The following is a 22,210-nucleotide window of genomic DNA, read 5'->3' as shown; positions in this document are numbered from 1 at the left end:
GTAGGCAGGGTTATATACTTGGGAGGGCCGGCCTTTTCAATCAGTCACTGCAAGGTAACGCCCAGTCTCCTCCTACTAGGAACAAGGAGGCAGGACCCGTAACAGTGGCGCTATACCAACTGTCCAAAAATGCAAACTTTGCACAAGCATATCTCGTAACCGGTTTGGCCTACACTCATGAAACTTTGTTCACACATGCATATCCTCATGCTGAACAAATATGCCTCAAGAACCTATGACTTCCGGTTTCCAGATTTGCAGCCATTTGGAATTTAGTTAAAAACATTAAAATCCTTAAGGATCCCAGGTTTTTTGACTTTGACAAAAATCCTTTAGCTCATATCATCTATGGGCCATTATCTTCAATTGGTCTTTAGGATTAGTCTGTCCATTAAATTTTAAAGCACCCATGAGCCATTGACTTCTAAAAGGGGTGTGGTTTAAACCGTGAAAAGAGTTAAATGCTCATATCAACCTCAAAATTGACTCCTATGATCTTGACTCAAATACAAAAGTTGTTCAGAATCAAATTCTGAACAAGGTAAAGTCAACATATTTTCAAATAGGGCGTGTCATCAAAATGGGCGTAGCCTGTCACTAAAATCACCACAGTTCATAGACACAATGTTTGATTTGAGCGGGACCGACTTAGTGGCTGTTGGGGCCCAACAATCCAACTGATCAAGTGAAATGAAGTCGATTGGCAAAACAACATGGCCGCCATAGGCTAAAAATCGTCAAATTTTAATGAACTTCCACTCTGCAGAGACCGTAATAGTTATGGATATGAAATTCACAGGACACGTGTAGACTGGTGCCTGTAGCTCACATACCAAAAATCGTGGTTGTCATGTTTGTAGTGCCCCCTACAGGATCTTTAAAAAGCAGCCCCTGCGCCACGTTTCACCAATATGTATGAAACTCGGTAGGCACGTATAACGTGCCAAGACCTACAGACGAACTCGCTCTTGTTTCGCCCTATAGGGCGAAATATTAAGGTCTATCGTGACCACGGAGCGTCGGAGAGCGTCCAAACAATAAGCCAATAAGGCGGAGAGAGTGAAGTGAAGTGAAGTGTGTACAAACGATCCAACGATCAAGCGTCCAACCAATAAGGCGTCCGCGAGAGCGGAGAGAGTCAGTGTCCAACCGATCGGGCATCTACGGGCGCGGAGAGAGTCAGCATCCACCCGATCATGCATCTATGGGCGCGGAGAGGGTCAGCGTTCACCCGATCATGCATCTACGGGCGCGGAGAGGGTCAGCGTTCACCCGATCAGGCATCTACGGGCGCGGAGAGGGTCAGCATCCAGCCGATCACGCATCTACGGGCGTGGAGAGAGTCAGCCGATCAGGCATCTACGGGCGCGGAGAGAACGCTGTCAAAAAAACTCCCCTCCCTTCCGGAATTCTCCGTGCTATATATCGGTTGTAATCAGGAATGGGCCAATCACCAGTCACTAACCCTAAACATGCATGTTGAACTGATGATTGACAAAAATAAATTAGATCACCTTATGACCACAAATGAAACATAGATACAGAATCATGTCAAAATAAAACAAAACAATGTAGAAATAAAATATAAATGTAGGTTCATTACAACGTGCATATTAATAACCCAGGAGTCAGGACTAAAGTTTCCGTGGTGGACGTGAAGCGGACGTGAGTCACGTGACGTGGCGACGCGCAAGTAAATGAATGAAGACAACGATGGCGGCAGACGGTGACGGTCCAGGCGTTGGATTCCTCATGTGGAAATTTGCACACTACTTTAAATTTATAACGGTAAAAGACAAGAAAAATATTATTGTAACCTGTCGTCTATGTGGAGGTTCAAAAACTCTTGCCACATCCAAAACTAGTAACTCTAATCTGATGAAACATCTTCAGAAGCAACACGCATCTGTCAAGCTAATTGAAGGCAACACAGGTGATGCTGCTGCTAACGTCGGCGCCAAAGGAGAAGCCACTCCAGCGAAACAACAAAAGCTTGACCTTTCAAAGCCTGTTGCACAGTCTATAACCCAGACACAGCTAAACAGATTGATTGCCAGGTATGTTGTCAAAGACATGCAACCTATCTCAACGGTTGAGTCCCTTGCTTTCAGAGAACTGGTTAGCAAAATACCTGTGCGAGGGAGAGACGGTGCTGGGTCAGCACCGTGCAGAAAGACGTTTTCCCGCTACCTTGACAGTGAATATGCTAACATGGAGTCCCAGCTCAAAAAGACATTTGATGAATTAGAACATGTCTCCACAACAGCAGATATATGGACTGCGCATAACAAAAGTTTTATTGGCGTAACCGCACACTGGATAAATCCACACAACATGCGACGTGAGAAAGCAGCGCTGGCTTGCAGGAGATTTAAGGGCCGACATACGTATGAGACTATTGCAAGTGAGCTTGATAACATAAACTCATCCCATGGCCTATCCTTCAAAATCACAGCAACTGTAACAGATAACGGTTCAAATTTCGTTAAGGCCTTTCAAGTGTATCAGCCACCACCTGAGTCTGACGACTGTGAAGATGGGGAGGATGAGGCGACTTTTGTTTCCATTGGGGATGTGCTGCAGAACGGTGCTGATTGTGTTGAGGACGTGATTTCCTTACCTCCACATCAGAGATGCGCTTCCCACACATTGAACCTCATCTCTTGCACTGATATGGATAAGCGGCTGTTGTCAAAACCTGAAACGAAAGCCATTTACAGAAATGCCACCACAAAAGGTGCAGGGCTGTGGAACAAGGCCAGTCGTTCCACAGTGGCCGCTGAGATTGTGGACGACGTTATTGCAAAGAAGTTACTAGTACCTTGCACAACCAGGTGGAATTCGTTCTATGATGCTCTGGAGCGAATTTCTAAGATACCTGTGCCGGAGCTGAACACCCTCTCCTCCAAACTACAGTTGAAATGTTTCAGTGAAAGGGAACAGTGTATCAAGGAGTACTGTGCTGTCATGCAACCACTTACAGTGGCGCTGGACATTCTTCAGGGAGAAGAGAATTGTTTTTATGGCACACTCCTACCTACACTGGAATCACTGATGACCAAGACCCTGGAAATGAAAAATGGTCTGCAAATCCTTGTTGGGCTACCAGATGCAGTTGTCCAGGTAAGAGATGTTATTTTCTTTAGTATTTATCTTTAATTAAATTTAAAAACTCAATTGCATTTTTATTCATATTGTGCTGTTAAGTCTTATGTGTGTATGCTATAACTGTTTGAGATACTTTTATCCCAATAAATAAAATAAATACAACATATAGGCTAGGCCTACACAAATTAAAATACATTCTGAAACAATGACTACTGTCTCATGCAATAATGTTTTTTGCACTCTTGTTATGTGTCATCATTACAGGCAGTCAAAACAAGGTTTGCATGTGTCTTTGGAAGTGAAGATGCTGTCATGGCTGCTGTGACACTACCAAAATTCAAGCTTCGTTGGTTACATGACCAGGAGCGGAAGGACCTGGCAAAGGCTACTCTGCTGGCAGAGTGCCGAAAACTTCTCCCCGAGCAAGAGCAGCAACAACCAGGTACCAGCGCCACCAAGACAACACAGCGCCCGGGTTCTAGCAAAGAGGATGAGTTCTTTTCCTTTGCACAGAATGAGGAGGACACCAATGCCACTGCTGAAGCTGAAGTCGCCGAGTACCTCAAATTAGGAGCAACAGGGATAGACAGTCTGAATCAATTTCCAATGATAAAGAAACTCTCTCTTAAACTTAATGCAGCCACTCCCTCAAGTGCCCCAGTGGAAAGACTCTTTAGCCTGGGAAAACTGATTCTCTCTCCAAAGAGGACCAGGCTATCAGATCACGTTTGAGAAGCTTCTCCTATTGAGGTACAATCATTGGTTTGAGGGTTAGGAATGTTGATGAGCACTGATGTGATGATGCCATGTGTGCTCCACAAGTTCAAGCAGGTTAATATTTCCAAGTGAAATTTCTGTGTGTGTGAGTGAGTGAGAGTGTGAGAGTGTGTGAGTGAGAGAGTGTGAGAGAGAGTGAGTGTGAGTGAGAGTGAGTGTGAGTGAGAGTGTGTGTTTGTGTGTGTGTTTGTTAGACATTATCTATGTTTGTGAGGCTGAAAGTACCTTATTTTATTTATTTTATTGATTCCTACAGTTGCACAGTTGTGTTGTTATGTTATGTTTGCACTGCCAAAAGTTTCAAAATATACTGTATGTTGTGTTTTGTTGATCCACTGCTTCATCGTAGTGATACTGGGTACAATCATCAAATTTTAGTTTTGTCGAACACTAGGCCACATCAAAATAATTTGTGCATTTGTAGAGGGTTGGAAACAATGGGAATATTTCATTCATTTGCATTCACACTAGGTGGCGCATTGCGCTTGTGGTAGGGTGGGACTTACATGTAAGCAAGCCAGAGAGGACTGGCAAAGTTACTTTCCCTAGTAACTAGTTACCTTGAGAGTAACTAGTAACTTAAAGTAACCGAGTTACTTTTGAAAGAAGTAACTAGTAACTGTAACTAAGTTACTAATTTAAAGTAACTTGCCCAACACTGTCTCCAAGTAACATATGGGATGCTGCCAAAGCTGTAATTAGGGGAAAACTCATAATGTTATCTTCTACTAAAAAAAAAGAAAGGCAGAAACAACTGAATGGCTTACTACTACAGCTAAAAAACTTCAGAAATCAAACACATGGAACTTAATGACCCCCAAGTATTAGATCAGATAAAAGTGACTAAACAGAATTTAAATAGGATATATGAGAGTCAAGAAGAGATGAAACTTAAATTTACTAAACAAAGATACTATGACAATGGGCCAAGAGCCAAAAAATTATTAGCCTGGAGGATAAAAAAACAGCAGGATGAAAGGTCCATTCATAAAATTAAAGATACACAATCTGGCAGAATGTGTCATAAGTTGAAAGAAATACAACAATGCTTTGAAAATTACTATAAGGGTCTGTACACACAACCGGATAGTGCAGAATCTCCAAGTCAACTTCAACTTTTTGAACTCATTGGACCTGCCGTCCATTGGCACGGAACAGAATAGAATAATGACGTGTGAGATAACAAAACAAGAATTAGATAGTGCCATTTCGAAACTCAAAACAAATAAAATGTCTGGTGGAGACGGATATCCAGCGGAATGGTACAAAACATTTAGAGATATTATCACCGATATTATTGAAATGCTTTAATTTTACGCTGAATAGGGGAGAAATACCAATATCATGGAAACAAGCAATCATTTCTGTAATCCCAAAGATAGGTAAGGACAAATCTGAGTGTAGCTCGTACAGACCCATTTCGATTCTAAACATAGACTATAAACTATATGCCTCAATAATTGCCAAAAGATTAGAAAATATAATTCCAGATATTAGGGATGTCACGAGAACCGATACTTCGGTACCAAGTCGATACCAAAATTCTAAAAACGTGACATGCAACGTGGATGCAATTCCTCCGGACGTCACGTGGGCAACATATACACCTACACGGGAACATGGAAGACGGCAACTGCAGCTGCAGCGAGTGCGACGGCTCCACCTTGACTCGTCGATAAAAAGAATAACAAGGGTCGTGTCTGGAAGTACTTTGCGTTTGGAACGCTATGCTGCGCGACTGTTTCAGACGGGACCCGTTTCAATGTTGCACTTCTAAACACGCATGGTACGACTGCGTTCGGCATCACTTACTTGATGTTGTTTTGATTGAAGATCGGCAGGTTGTAGTGGGTGCGGCGGTGAATGTGTGCGTGCGTGCGCGTGTGTTGCGAGCGTATGCAATTTCAAAGTAACCAACTCAAAGCCGATGCATGCATCCAAAACTATTAGTTCAAAACCAAATAAACAAATCAAAAACAGCGTTGCTTATTCGCTTCAAATACTTTTTATTTTCAAAACTTGGTAAATAATATGGCGCGGTACCGAGCGGTTGAAAACAATGTTGGTGTCTCCTGTGGCTGCCTTGCGCACCTGCATTATATTACTTAATATTAGGTTGGAAGTTAGGCAAGGCAAGGCAAGGCAACTTTATTTATATAGCACTTTTCATACACAAGGCAGACTCAAAGTGCTTCACATATAAACATTGTCATACAATAAAATAAAATAATAGATAAGTAAAAAGTAAAATAGATAGAAAGTAAAGGCAAAGTTAAAAAACAACATTTTAGAAAGTTAAAGTTATGTTTTAAATCCTGCCATGCACGCAAGTGTAAACGCGCGCCGCATAGCTGCATGACTGCCTGCTTTCTGCACGGATTTATTTATTTATTTTTATTACTTGAACGCTACACTGTTCTTTTTTTGCAATGGTTTATTTTTATTGATTACTTGAAGGCTACATGCCAGTGCCACTGTTTTTTGTAATGTTTAAATGTTTTTAATAAATTAGTGTATGTTGAAGTACATGGGATTTATTGTTTTGTTTTTGACCGTGGTATCGAATTGGGTATCGAGAATCGTGGAATTTCACTGGTATTGGTATCGACTACTAAATTTCTGGTATCGTGACATCCCTACCAGATATAATAGATGACGATCAAACAGGTTTCTTGAAGAATAGACAGACACAAGACAACATAAGAAGGGCTTTACACCTAATGGAGCAAATGAGTAAAAATAAAGATAAATCCATTGATTTTAGCCTGGATGCCGAAAAGGTGTTTGACTCGGTCGGTTGGAAATATTTATACTAAACACTGCAAAGATTTGGTTTTAATAGCTCAATTATTCTACTTTTTAAAAATCTATACCATTCCCCTACAGCCAGAATAAAAATGGTAGTCTAATGAACCCTGTTCAGCTTGGAAGAGGATGTAGACAAGGATGCCCCTTAAGCCCGGCCTTGTTCGCTTTATTCATAGAGACACCTGCCTTTACGCGGATGATGTATTGATAACTCTTTCCCATCCCGAATTGAGCTTGCCTAAATTATTTTCCTGTTTGAAAACGTTTGGTCATTACTCAGGTTACAAATTGAATATAAACAAAACACAAATAATATCATACAATTATACACCCGCAGCACAATTACTTAACCCATCTATCTTTAATTTGGACAACGATGTAGTAAAATATCTAGGGATCAACATCCCAAAAGATTTATCCAATATATACACTATAAACTATTTACCACTTAACAAAGAAATAAAAGCAGATTTGAATAGATGGACTTTATTACCACTAGGGGTGCAACGGATCAAAAAACTCACGGTTCGGATCGTTCCTCGGATCAGAGTCACGGATCGGATCATTTTTCGGATCAGCAAAAAAAAAAATAGACAAGACAAATAAACATAAGTTGTGTCTTTTTGTTTATTGTTATTATTGTTTGTGATCGCTTTAGCCCGGTCGGCTTGTGTAGGAAGGGGCTGTTTAAATGCCGCGGTGATAAGCGGTTGTTGAGCCGCTTTCGGTTTCACTCCTGTCAGTGAAACACCGGGGTGATGTCGCTGCAAATGCGTGGTCATGCTAGATGTGTAACCGTCACGGTTTTATCCAAAACCTCTTTCCTTCATCATTAACTTTGACAGGGAAGCCAAAATGCTCCCAAACAGGGGATTTAAATGACGCGGGGTGTTCAAGCTCCTCCGTTCCTCCGCTCGCCATGACCACGCTGTGTGTGGACTGAACATGCGCACAATTTTTTTTTTCTATAAATCAATCCGCGGATCATGTGTGTGCCGAACCGAAATAATTGATCCGAACGGATCACGGATCAATGATGATCCGTTGCACCACTAATTACCACTGGACTTGCACAATCGAATAGACATAATCAAAATGAACATCTTACGATTACTTTTTTTCTTTCAATCAATACCTGTAGAGGTACCTTCAAAACAATTTATCGAGTGGAGAAGAATGTTTTCTGTATTTATTTGGAAAGGCTTAAAACCTAGAGTTAGATATAATACATTGCAATTACCCAAAGAAAAGGGTGGACTATCTCTGCCGAACATGGAGCACTATTACAAGTCAGCTCAATTGAGATATTTAATTTATTGGTGCAACCCATGCTACAGTGCTAAATGGAAAAATTTAGATCTGAGTCAATTGGAAATTCCCCTCCAGACATTACTTGGAGACAGAAACTTATACTCATCTGTTAAAGAAAATCTAAATTGCTGGACAAAAACACCTTTAAACATCTGGTTTGGTGAATGTCGTGAATTAAATTTGGAAAATCATATCAGAATGCTAAGATGGGTTGCACACGATAAAGATTTTAAACCTGCCAACATGGATGGGAGATATAAAAACTGGTCCTTTAAAGGCATTACAACATACTGTCTCATTTCGGATAGCGGTGTACTGGTTGACTTTCAAAAACTTAGTGATAGGTACCATCTAGAAAAGCAAGACTTCTTTAGATATCTTCAAGTTAGATCTCACTTTAACAGTAATATAAAAACAACAGAAGATTAAAACACTGACCTAATTACCATCTTGATTGATGCATATAAATCTAAACTCAACAGAAAACTTATCGCTAGAATTTATTCATGTTTACAGTCGCGTGGAACGGTACTTCCACACTTTATATTAAATCAAAATGGGAGAAAGAGTCTAATACAACTATTTCAGAAGAGGATTGGCTAAATATTTGTGAAACCAATCGGAGCACTTCTAGTTCAGGCCAGTGGAGGGAATTTGTGTGGAAAAATATGATTAGATTCTTTATCACTCCGAGAATAAAGCAACTTCAGAGGGGTTTGCCAGAGTGTGGGCATTGCTAGAGGGAGTGTGGAGATATCCAGGCAAACCATTTCCACATATTCTGGGACTGCCCAACTATCCGACCCTACTGGTTGGAAATAGTAGGAAAAATTAACGTTATTATGGGCTTTGAGACCAAACATGACTTCCACACCATATATCTTGGGAATATCTCATCCACAATTAATTCTAGCGACAAGTATTTGATTAAAATAATGTTGGCAGCTAGTAAAAAAGCCATAACTAGAAGGTGGCTAACCAAAGAACCCCCGACAAAAGGGGAATGGATTGGAATTGTAAAGGAAATGTATTACATGGAAAGGCTGACTTTCTCCTTAAACCTATGTATGGACAAATTCACAAATAAATGGAGAAAATGGTCAATTTATTTTGATACAATAGCTCTCAACCATGACAATTTCTTAAACTGAGAGAAATCATTGTAGATTAGATAAGATACAGGAGTGGTATATGTAAAGGTGTATATGGAGGCAAATGTGTGTGAATTCATGAGAATGATATGTATGCATGTACGTACATCCACCTGTCCAATGCAGATAACAACAAAAGTCTGCTGCCCTTTTGTATGCCTGTGGAATATAGCATGGCTAAGGTCTTAGAGAAACTGGTTCATAAACAACTCAGTCAGTTTTTAACCTCCAACAACATCCTGTCCAACTTACAGTCTGGGTTCCGGCCAGGCCATGGGTGCATAACAGCTACACTGAAGGTCCTGGATGATATTATTTCCTCCCTGGACTCCAAGCAGACCTGCATTGCTGCCTTCATTGACCTCTCTAAGGCCTTTGACTCCGTCATCCACCCCATCCTCCTACAGAGGCTCTCCAGCATCGGTCTATCACCACACTCCTGCAACTGGTTCGCCAGCTACTTAAACAACAGAGTCCAGCAAGTCAAATCTGAAAACATCAAATCAGCCCCTCTCACCATCTCCAAAGGGGTGCCTCAGGGTTCTATTCTAGGCCCAACACTATTCTCCATCTACATTAATGACATAACCAGGAATGCCGGCAACTCCAAGATCCATCTCTACGCTGATGACACCATCCTGTACTCAGAGGGCCCTTCTCTCCACTCTGCTGCGGCCACTCTACAACACAGTCTCACTTCTGTTGAACAGCATTTCCATAGCCTTCATCTTCTCCTCAACACCAAAAAAACCAAATGCATCATCTTTATCCGGAAACACACTCCCACCCATGTCCCAAAAATCCTCTGTGCCGACGGCTCTGAACTAGAGTTTGTCTCCAGTTACAAATACCTTGGCCTCTGGTTGGATTCATCACTCTCCTTCACCACCCACATCAAACACCTTCGGTCTAAAGTCAAAGCTCGTCTGAGCTTCCTTTACCGGAACAAGGCCTCCTTCACCCGTGCAGCCAAACATACACTCGTCAAAATGACCATCCTGCCCATCTTCGATTACGGTGACTCCATATACAGAATTGCACCTCACTCCACTCTCAGCAAACTGGACCCACTCCACCACTCCGCAATCCGTTTTGCCACTGGGGCTCCATTCACCACTCACCACTGCGACCTCTATAACCTGGTAGACTGGACTTCCCTTCACACCAGACGGCTCCTTCACTGGTTTTTGCTCATCTACAAAACCATTCTTGGCATCACACCTTTCTACCTCTCTTCTCTTCTGCACCTCTCTCACCCTGCCCGCAATCTAAGGTCCAGTGCATTCATCAACCTCTCCATCCCCAAAGTCCGCACCGTCTTCGGACGCAGTGCCTTCCAGTTCGCTGCAGCCTTTGACTGGAACACCTTACAAAACACACTTAAACTTTCTGTCTTCACCTCTCTCTCCGTTTTCAAACAAAATTTACTACAAATTACAGTTGACTCCTGCACTTGCTAACAGGCTTCTTGTCATGCTCCATTGATTAATTGCTCTGTATTGTATTGTATTTTATTGATTATATCGTATGTACTGTATTATATGGAATTGTTCTGTGTAATTTATTAACCTTGTTTCACTTTTAGCACTCCCCTCCCCCTTCCCCTTCAGGCTGCACTTGGAAATAAGAATTTTGTTCTTAATGTGCTTGCCTGGTTAAATAAAGGTTAAATAAAATATAAAAAAATAGCGCCCCCTTCCGGCGGGCAACGAGAATGCCTGTCTACAGCTGGACAATGGACTTTGATCTCGGACCTTTTCTGTGAAATAAACCTTTGATACTCATTGTCGGATTAAACAAGAAGTCCTATTTCTTATGGACACAAGGAAAGGTGTTTATAAACTAAGGATTTTACCAAAACTTCTCTACTGGTCAAAGTAACTAAATATTTTTATACTTTTAATAATTGTAATTGATTTATTCTTTAAATTGCAATGCCTTGATTTTAGTGAGGTTAGTACACAGTCATCACTATAAATGCAATGGTAGGCCTACTAATAATTGGCATAATAATTTATTTCGGTGTTTCGGTTTTCGGCCTTGGTTTCCTCATTTTCTGTTTTCGGTTTCAGCCAAGAATTTTTCATTTCGGTGCATCCCTACTAATAAGCATCTGATTGACAAACATTATGAATCATCATTGGTGTTTTTGCTTTCCCCTAGGCGTATGAGTTTGGAAATTCTAGAGAAACGTTTAAATAATGTTTTACACTTTAACCAGTTTGATTTTAGTCAACTAAAATCAAAATAATATTTAGAAAAAGTAAAACTTTTAAAAAGTAATAAATGAGCATTTAGTAGCTTATTTTTCAAAAAGAAAACTCCCCGGAGTATAACCCTGGAACCCCCTAGTGGGTCTGTGTTTACCTCGGCTCACGCATCAGTCTCACCTTTTTCACCCCAAACCAGTTTGCATGCCTGACTATAGTGTTGGAATGTTGTTGCCCTTTGGATCAACAGGAGGATTGCCTGACTTTGGAGAAATACTTCAAATAATCATTGTGCATGAAAGCCCTGTCTTTGTTCTGAAGTTACTGAGTGGGTGGTACCATGAGCACCTGAGGAGCTTCAAACTTTCGGAGATGAAAGATGCATACCCCTTGGCTGCATATAATACAGCACATGGTCGAATGGTGTCCCTTAAACACTTAATTTGCACATCAGAATAGGTACACTTCAGTTGAATTATTCTGTTATAATGCCATATCAATCATGTGTCAAGCACTGCATGGGCAGGACTGCCCACACCAAGTATAACTATAAAAAATAGCTAACTCAGGTGCATGGAGTAGTCTAGACTGTAGCTTTATAGCTGTGGTGAGGACTTCCATTCACTTGAGTTACTTGTCACTTGATAACATATTTTATAGTTGGAGGTCTTTATGTGGATGGCCCTTAGTGGCTCTTCTCCTTCCCTTCTCTCCTCCTCTCCTTTCCTATTGTCTTCTCATTTCCTATTCTCTTCCTGTCCTCATTTCCTCTCATCCTTCTCCTCTCACCTCCTATTCTCTTTCCATCCTCTTCTCATCTCCTATTCTCTCCATCTACTTCCATCTCCTACCCTCTTTCCCTCCTTTCCTCTCCTTTCTCGTCAATAAAACATGACCAGCAAAGAGGCTTGTTATTTATGCAAATGTATTCAGAACCTTTGTTGAATTCTTCTGTGGAAGAAATTCCAAGTTGACCTATGCAAGTGAACTCATCAAGTTTTAACAAACTCTCTAAATTTCTTCTTTCCCTCTGTAGCTGAGGACAACGTACTCCAATTGACAATGGCAGTGCAGTTACAAGTCATCTTAGAAGAATACGATACACGAAAGTTGATGCTTCCATCAGGAATTCCCAGTACAGTGGAAGAACTTGTTTCAATAGTCATTAGAACACTCAATGTACACGGGGAATTATTATACAAAGACATTGATTTTGGGAACCAATTTTTCAGTCTTACCTCAACTGCCGAACTGCATGACAAGGCCACTGTGAAAATAATAGGAAAAGAGCCTATGATTACCCTTGATGAATCAGGACTGTCCTCTACACTGAGTGAAGTGGACACCTGCCCTTCAGATGATGAAGCATCCCCTCAAGTGGACTGTGCATCGTCCGGCTCACAAGACACCATTATTCTCCCTGAATCATGCCGCTGTACTCCATGGCTAGTGCCATTTCAAATTCCACAGTTTTCCCACGACATTGAAATGATCCTCGCAGAGGCAAACTAAATATATCATGCCTCTGGAACATACTTCCGAGATGCAAGCGTTAAATCGGCAATAATGCATGACCTTTCCAAAGTCATATCCTCTTACACAGCCTACCCTTCAAGTCTGCAAGTGTCATCAGTGGCTGAAGCCCTTGTTCAGAAGTTTCCATGCCTTAAGGAGCCAGGGTCCTTTGCAGGGATGTATGGCTGGCAGATGCGCATCAAGAACAAGATGCACAATTACCGTGCCAAGCTGAAGTCACGAAAATATGCCTATCCTGAAATAGAAGTAAACACATTAAGGATAAAGCTGCGGGCCGACGCAGCCCCATCCATAAATGTGAAAAAGCCAAAGAAAGCAGAGGTCAATTAACGAAAAGATGATCTCAGAAAAAATGTCCAAAACCTTTTCAAGTCGAAAAGTAGAGGTGGTGACCTTCAGCCCAGCTGTTAGTGTCTTCAAACTGTTGTTCATCTTATTTGTCTACTGAAATTTTGGCCAATGCCAATGTTTAAAATAACAATGTACTACATTTGACCAAGAACTTAATGCACGCATGTATTGGAATAGCGTATTGTTAATACACAAAAAATGCAAATGCTTTTTATTTATTTACTTTTAACATGGAGGACCAATGTGAGGGACACATGGACCACACCATGAGCCCACGAGTGAGGAGGATCAAGTGTCCATTGTGATCGAGGGCAACGAAGTCCTGACCAGGTGTGGGAACCGCAGCCGGGCTTGTGTGCTTTTGATGGGGTTGATTTATGCCCTCAACCTGGAGTATCCCAAGACTCTGTGAAACACATTTGAGGTATTCCAGAAACTTTTTCTGGAGCTTGATGGGGCAAAGCTGCCCAAGAAAGTCCACAGCCTCAAAATCAAGCTACTGGAATGACTTTGTAATTTTTTTTTGGAGCACACAGGTTTAAATGTATTGTTGTTCAGAAACCAGCTGTGAAATTACCTGGCTGCAGAAACACACACATTCACAGCTGCAAAGTGACCCAGGTACACACACTCACTCATTCACTCACACAACGAAGCAGAAGCACTGAGTTCTGTATATATATTTTTTTTTAAATATATGTTGTTACATATGTTTAAATGTTCTGTTATGAAATGACCTGGCTGCAGGAAACACACACACACACACACACACACACGCATTCACAGCTGCAAAGTGACCAGGTGCACACAGACACACATACACACACACACACACACATTTGCACCAACTGCGCTGCAATGATTGTAGCAAAAGTGTCAAGTCAGGGCTCCAGACTGCGACCAAATGGTCGCATTTTGCGACCAAAATTTGAGAATGTGTGACTGAATTTTACATCTGGTCGCGCATGTGCGACCAGTAAATTTGCCCTTTTTTATTTTTACACGTTAAACGTGGAAGGGGCACGTCAATGAATCCGGAATCTGTAGCAGGCCAATGAGTGTGAGAAGGATAGGGAATGGCCACTGTAAGTGGCTCATGTGTGGAGGGGGAGGGTCATAGAGAGCATTGAGCGCGGGAAACCGGCGCGGGTCTGTGAGAAGGAGAAAGAGCTCAACCTGCCGTTCGAGCAATGACCAAGCGAACGATTGATTCATTCTTCCGACCTGCGGCACCTCACTTGCGGCACTTGCGGCTAGTGTGCCAGTGCCACAGTCTACAGAGTCGGGGGATGATGATGCAGAGCATTGTGTGGCGAAAAAAGCCCGAACCCATCATTTTCGGGAAGACTGGCTGCGAGAATTCAGCTGGTTAAAGTACAGTAAGGAGAATAACTCCATGAACTGCGAATGTTGCAGTCGCTACCCCAAAACTGCGGGGAACACCAAGTTTGCCGACAGTGCCGGCACTTCGCAGTTTAAACAAGATACCCTAGTTAAACACAATCTTAGCCTCAAGCATAAAGTATGCCGAGACATGTTAACAAATGAAAAAGCAACGCCACTGCCGGTTGCTTTTAGGAGACAAGAGGCTGTAAATCATAGCGCAGATGAGGCAGAAATGATGCTGAAATTTAACACTGCATACTTCGTTGCTAAGGAGGAACTACCCTTCACTAAATTCAAAAGCCAGCTCGACCTTCAAAGGAAGAATGGCTTAAAATTGAACGACACATACAATAACGATACAGCATGCGCACAATTCGTTGGAGTAATTGCGGATACTCTGAAGGGGAAGACTTGCAAGAAGATCAAGGATGCTCCGTATATATCAATTATGATCGATGGAGACACAGACGTTTCGACAAAGGAATGCGAAATAATTTACGCAAGGATCCTAAACGAAGGGAAACCAAGGAATATTTTGATTGGCCACATCGAAGTGAAACACGCACATGCTCAAGGTATGTTTTAATTCAAATTATGTTTAGATCACTAACTTATTTAGCTGTCTTTACTGTGAATATGTTTGTAGTATAAATAATCACTTCAGGTGCCATAAAGGGCTTTTCACACGGGATGCGTTTGTCGCGCCTGCTAATGCATTCTCAATGGAGAGGCGAGCGGGCAGAGAGGAGGTGCAGCGTCCTGTCAAGCGGCACGACAAGCGGGCGCACTCCCGTGAAACTGTCGCTTCCTTGCTCGTCGAACGCATGCGCACGTGACACACGTGGAAACCGTTGGGATAGATGAGAACTGTTTATTTTATTAACTAACCCTTTTTTTTCTAAGCCATTTTTAATTTTAAGGTGTATATGATGCCACCAAAGAGGCTTTCAAGCAACTAGGGACAGAAACAGGGTGGTTACATAAGACAGTCGCCATGGGAGCTGATGGTGCAGCTGTCAATCTCGGGCATAAAGGAGGGGTAATAGCCCTCCTCCAAGCTGAGGCAGGGGCTTTTATTGTCCCATTTCATTGCATGCCACATAGGTAGGTTACATGTGAACCTTCAGAATAAAGATAGGGTTGTAGCCTAAACAATGCATGTTTAAATTTAAGTTGAATTAATTGTAATTGTAGACTGGAGCTGGCAATGCTATCTGTGCAAAGGAAAATTTCCATGGTGGATCATGTCTACAGTCTCCTCAACATGGTTTGGAAGACATACCACTTCAGCTGCAAGTCTACGAGAGAACTACGAGCACTTGGAGAGGAGTTGGGTGTGCGTGTCAATGTACCAGGTAGTGTCAGTGGGACACGCTGGCTTCCACATGTGAACCGGGCCCTGCAAACCTTGCTGAAACCTGGTGGAAAGGATGGACATCTGCAGAACCCTGGCCAGTTCACAGCAGTGTTTTACCACATGGAACATTTGACTGCATCATCTACCAATGCTGATATTGCTGGGAGATCAAGGAAGGTCTGGCAAATAATATTGGTGGTTAGTGGTTACTAATTGGTTATGTCTTGCAGGTCAAGAAGATGATGGAAGATGGAAGCTTTGTGGGTTTCTGTCACTTCTTGGCTGACTGGTCATAAGCAAATTCAGCCTTCTTCTCCAAAGAAATGATGTTATTTTGCCTCAGGTAATGTTGACATGTTAAGAAGAATATAGTTGAACCTTATTAAAACAGAGTAGGCTACAAATAATTGTAATGAAGTTATATGTAGCTTTTCCCCTTTATGTTTTTCACAAGGAAAATGTTTTACAGGCTGTGAATGGGATTGAGAATCTCATTGCAACTATTGAGGCCATGTCAGTCAGATGCAAGCCGGGTGGTAGGCTGGCAGAATTACTGGTAGACCTTCAGGCCCAGAGAAGAAAACAAGAGGGTGAGCCTCACCCTTTGTACAAGTATCAGGTGAGCAGTTTTCTCTTTTTGTCGTCAATTTTAGCTTTGGAGTTTATTTACATTTTTCTTGTCTAAATGTTGAACATTGTGTGAACTCAGGGGATCACCATCAAAGGTGAAGCTGCTGGGCTGGGAAAGGAAGGACTCTCCATGGCAAGCACACCTAAGCTGCAACAAGCAGTGAGAGCAACCATAGACTGCACCGTGCTTCATTTGAAGCAAAGATTCAGCAGTCTGCTTCGTAAGTGAAAGCACAGAATTATAGATTTTTAAAAAAATCTGTGAAGATAAGCTATCATTATGACACATTCATCTTTCTCTTTCTCTCAACTCTGTCTTTCTATTCATTGATAGATGAAGAGTCTACATCAGCAACAGCAAAGGCAGTGAAGTCATTCAAGATATTCAGTCATGATTCCTGGCCAGAGCAACGAGATCAGCTGACCGACTATGGTGCAGAGGAGCTGGACTTCCTGCTAGACCACTTCTCCTCTGTCTTAACAAGGTTAGTGACTATTTTTAAATTATCATAAAGATATAAAAAGTATAACACAAAGCAACATTTCAAACATCTACTTTGATCCTTAACCTAGATTGTTTGGTAAGTTTTTCCTTTCCCTCTTTTCAGAAATGGCTGTGATTCCAATCTGGCTAGAGAGGAGTATCAATCCATGAAGACATTCATCTTCAGGAACTACATGGACAAGTCTTACCATGCCTTATGGGAGATGATGGTAACAAAGTTGCCATTCTGCTCTGATTACAAGGTAACCCATTATTATCATATCCTTGTTAATTTAGTTAGCAATTATTATTTTTTGATAAAATAAAACCTATGCTAATGATCCATTCTTTGTAGAACATCCTACATCTTGTGCACATCATGCTGGTCCTCCCGGTCTCCTCTGCTGTATGTGAAAGGGGATTTTCTGCTCAGAAGAGGATTAAATCTGATGTCAGGGGGTCCCTACATGTAGACACTGTGGAGGACTTGATTCGAATTAGCATGGAGGGACCTAGTTTACAAGAGTTTGATGCCAAGGAAGCTGTACAAACATGGTTCAGTTCAGGTAAAAGGTCTAGGAGGCCAAATTACAAGGGCTGGCCTTCTGAGCCTCCTAGTGGAACACAGGAGGATCTGCTCTAAGTAAAGGCACACGTTGTTTAGGCCTACTTGTTCTAGTGGAATGTTATTGGCCAGTGCCCCTAATGTTTACATACATTTGTTAGAAATGTTACTAAGCACTTTTTTTTATTCTGAATGTATGTTTATATATATATATATATTGTACTGTATATCACTATGTTGCATCTTCAAAATAAAATGTGACACTGAATTTGAAACAGCACAGTGTAATTTCTGCATCTATTATCAAAATATTTATTAGTAATACAGTGGAAATTTGTAGAAATGTGAATATTTGGTTAGCATGTTGATTTACGGTGTGTGCCCCTAAAATTTCTGGTTGTGCCCCTAAAATTTTCAGTTAGTGGCCACAGTGCTCCTAGTGAAAAAAGTTAGTCTGGAGCCCTGTAAGTGCATGACTCTTTGAAGTTGTGATGCACAGGATAGGATTTGTGCACCTGTAACAAAGGACTTGTGAACTCGTAGCCCCTATTTTGTGTTTACAATGGTAGAAAAAATATTTACGACTTCAAATTTACTGTTACACATGTGACATTAGTGTACACATGCAACATAAATATTTACGACTTCAAATTTACTGTTACACATTTGTGACTTTAGTGTACACATGCAACATAAATATTTACGACTTCAACTTGTACGCATGCTCAAGACTTTTGCTACAATAATACCTTTATAGATAAGTTGCCATGGTTACTTAGCGGAGGTTCCCTTAAGTCACGTTAATGTAACGCAACTCTAGCTGAAAGAAGCCCGGCTAAGCGAAATAAGCCTGGCTTTGCGATTAGCTTGGTTGATGGAACACCCCTCAGGACAACCAAATAAAGGTATAACAAATGTACATTTATTTGTGCTATAATTAAGTCAGTACCCGTGTACTAGAAAACCTTTAAAGAAAATCCCGTTTTACCTTTCACTGGAAAGATATCTTTAACTAATATATAATATATAATATATAATAATAATAATAATAATAATAATAATAATAATAATAATATATTAACTAATACTAAGTTATAACTTTGCTTTCTTAGTCTAACCAATATTCCTAAACAGTCCACACCAAGAATTGTATTTTGAAACACAATAAAATATAACACAAATAACAGTCCATGAAATGATTGGTTTGTGGTGAACTGGTTCAACCTTTTCAAATGTAGCCTATATGTTACCAAGCGCTTGGGTTTCTAACCGTTGGGGGCCCATAAGTTGGTGTACATATGAAAAAAACCAATCCTTAGTTGCTTTATTGGGCAACAACACCCTCCGTGTGTGATAGAAAAACACCTCCGTTATTACTCACGTATCCACGGGACTGAACGAGCAGCGCGGCAGAGTCAACGAGCTGAGTTAACGACCGGACGCTGCAGGTGAGATGAGATGGAGACTCCAGTGTGGCGCCGCAGGTCCGGTGGACACCAGAGGCCCTCCGCACGAGGCAGCAGCAGCTTCTCTGTTCCTCTCCAGGTGAAGCACGCCAAACAAGTCACTATCTTCCAGTGGCACACGACGTGGTCACGTTTCTCTGCCAGAGGATACCCGTGCCAACACTCAATAAGATAATAAAGTAGGCCTACTCCGTCTTCAAATCTCTGTCTCTTCGCTGAGCTCGCTCACTCCTTCTTCACTCGTTGAAAGCATCCCCTTTTTCAACCTCGTGCTCGATTTGTTTTTTAACAAGGTCTCTCATTGGCTAAGAGTGCAGCAGTACATACGTCTTATTGGTTTATGTTACTTCGCTTAAACACATTGAAAATATCTTACAAGCCACCACAAAACAAAGGAGTATGGGCCATGCAGTTTATTGAAATTATCCACAAGTGAAATAAAACACACTATTTATTCATTAAGCTGTATTTATCCGCATATGAAATAAATCAATTGGTATTCATTTAACTATTTTTGTAGGTCCCTACACAAGCATAATTATTTTATACGTATAACTGTGTGTTCACACCAAAAGACACATTTTTCGCCTGGTCTCGCTGTCACCAAAGTTTTGTCGCGCCAACCGTGCTTCATGCCAATTCAGTCTCATCAACCATGGCCGAGATAACCACCATTGCGTGTCTGTACCTGTTGTGGAAGAGGGAGAGACGTCGGATGGGTTCATCATATTAATCGGAGCCGTACAGAGCTCGGTGAATTTCACCGTCTTCTCCAGGAGCTCCGTCTGGACGACGACCGCTTCCAGCGGTATTCAAGGTTGACTCTGGCCCAGTTTGATGGGGGTCATCCCTATGTACCCCGGGTCCTATGTTCCCCGCTTTGTATGTGAACATAGGACCCTTTTTTTTTTAAAGGGTCCTATGTAGGGGTGTAAGGTATAAACGGTATAGAAAGTACACCGGTGTGAATTTGTGCTACGGTATGGATTTTGACGATACCGTGACACCGGTGTGACCGGTAGACAGTGTTGTGTGTAATGCGTTAGGTAACTACTAACGTTAGGCAACGTTACTTTTCCCAGGGACAGATTTGACAGCGATACTGCCTTCTCAGGCAGTCTGCTATTGCGCAAGCACGCAGCCACGCAGCAAGCACGCAGCAAGCACGCCTGCGTCCCTTCACAAGCTCTCATTCCACATCGTACGAGACTCTGCATCTCAGACATCGCTTCCGCAGGCATTTTCCAAATCGTACGACAAAAAAAGCCAGCGGTGGAATGAGATAACAAACGCCGTCACTGTTTACCTGTGTATGGACTAGGGCTTTGACTCTGAACTTCGTTATTCGAAATTTGATGAATTTGATTAAAAAAAATTATAATATTCGAACAAATATTAGGCATCCCTTAATATTCAAACCTTTTATGGGCATTATTTTTTGTAAACGGAACGTAGACCGACTCATTTCACAGATTCCTGTGAGACCAGGTTGCCTTCATTACATCTGTCGCATATTTAAGGTGAAAACTAAATGTCAAGGGAAAGAGGTGGTGGTTGCAAAAAGTATTTCAATCACTTATTAAGTTCACTCGTTGCTTATAATGGTTTATTCATTCCCCAGTATCATTTCCTTAATTTAGAAGACAGTTTTGTTCATTTTTGAATTGTAAAATAAATAAAATAATTTTTTGAAGTTGCGAGTTTTTGAAATTATTGGAAGCGAGTCGAGCTGACCTTGCCTGCTGTACCCACGGCCCAAAATAAAGAACAGCCGAGACAATATCCTTAATTCAAACATGCCGTTTCATTTGGCCTCAATTGGCTACGGATGCAAACTTGGAATGAACATACGCAACAGGGATTTCTAAAGGTTACTGTACAGTGGCGGAGACTGCAGGAGCTGAAACATCACTACGGTAGAGCTAAGAAGGTTCTACGAGCACTTCAGACCAACCTTACCAACGAACGACGTACAAAAGAGATTCGTAGCAAAGAACGTTTTGGGAAACACGCAAAATGTTAAGGTAGAACTTAAAGAAGAGGTTATGAATACCGGCACTTTTGAGCATGGTAAGGCTATGTGCGCGGTGCACCAACTTTTTTATGAGATACCCCTTAAAGATGAAAAGATAATCATTCGAACCCTTCGCCGGCAATTTAGCCTACTATCGAGTTCACTCACCATGTGCCTAATGCTTTACAACATTTCCACCCTCTCCATCAATCAACATATTTTTAGGCTTCAGTGAACTATGCTATTGCTTTTATAAATAAATGAACAGTTAAAGTTAGGCGCGGCGTGATACAGAACTCTCCAAACTGACGTGTTGCAAAAGTACCCGCAGGAAAAACAACAGCTGAGACTCGTAGCAGCAGATTCGAGCAGTTGTATTGATGGACTTGTGCTCGCTCATTAAAATGCTCAATGAAAATAGCGATCTATATAATTTTATTTGTGAGGAAATATTTCACAGATGTGCAACTTCTGATGCATTAGTTCACATTTGGGTTACGAATGCACAAATGTTTTGCAACTTCTGCGTCCGCTTGCGCATGCGTGTGCACGCATGTGTATGCGGTGTGTCTGCATGCTTGCGTGCAGTGTGTGTGCGCGTGTATGTGCTGTATGTGTGTGTGAGCTGCAGGCTGCTTGGCACATGCCCACTGGACCAAATGGGGAGGAACAACTTTTCCGGCAGGCCTGCTATTATAGTAGTAAGATATATATATTAGGGGTGTAAAGATTATCCGATACGTATCTGTATTTGTTTTTAACCTGTAAGATACGACTACATCGATTCGTGAAGCCTTGTATCGATATAAACTTGACATGAGCCGGTCATTGTTCGGATTTTAAAGTAAGGAATCGGTTCGTATCACAAATGTTTCTGACTTGATAGTCTCTCGTTGTTCCGAAACGCTCAATGCCGTGGCCTGGTGCATCACAATTTTGATTTGAGAACAATGACAGCCTCTCATTGGTCAGAGATAGCCTATGATGCGACAACTATTTAAGACGTGCCCGCCTGAAATGCCTCTTCAGATAAAATGTATGACAACTCCAAACCTA

At 41.6% G+C, this 22,210-nt stretch overlaps 2 protein-coding genes across 2 annotated transcripts; both read left to right on the top strand.

Annotated features, from left to right (window-relative positions):
* Positions 1–2,073: 2,073 nt before the first annotated feature.
* Positions 2,074–3,883, top strand: LOC311350398 (uncharacterized protein; the record flags this gene model as incomplete). The annotated part of the gene is given in 3 exon segments (XM_084470408.1): positions 2,074–3,123; positions 3,373–3,830; positions 3,832–3,883. Coding segments are annotated over 3 exon segments (1,560 nt in total).
* An 11,749-nt stretch (positions 3,884–15,632) lies between these two features.
* Positions 15,633–16,291, top strand: LOC311350634 (zinc finger protein 862-like; the record flags this gene model as incomplete). The annotated part of the gene is made up of 3 exons (XM_084470698.1): positions 15,633–15,742; positions 15,833–16,172; positions 16,226–16,291. The coding sequence occupies 3 exons, from the start codon at positions 15,633–15,635 to the stop codon at positions 16,289–16,291; spliced, it is 516 nt and encodes a 171-aa protein (XP_084326824.1).
* Positions 16,292–22,210: the final 5,919 nt, after the last annotated feature.

This window comes from Micromesistius poutassou (genome assembly GCF_964030765.1).
Source record: "Micromesistius poutassou genome assembly, chromosome: 7".
Classification (NCBI taxonomy): Eukaryota; Metazoa; Chordata; class Actinopteri; order Gadiformes; family Gadidae; genus Micromesistius; species Micromesistius poutassou.
Note: the sequence above shows the minus strand (reverse complement) of the source record. Positions and strands in the feature narration are given on the sequence as shown.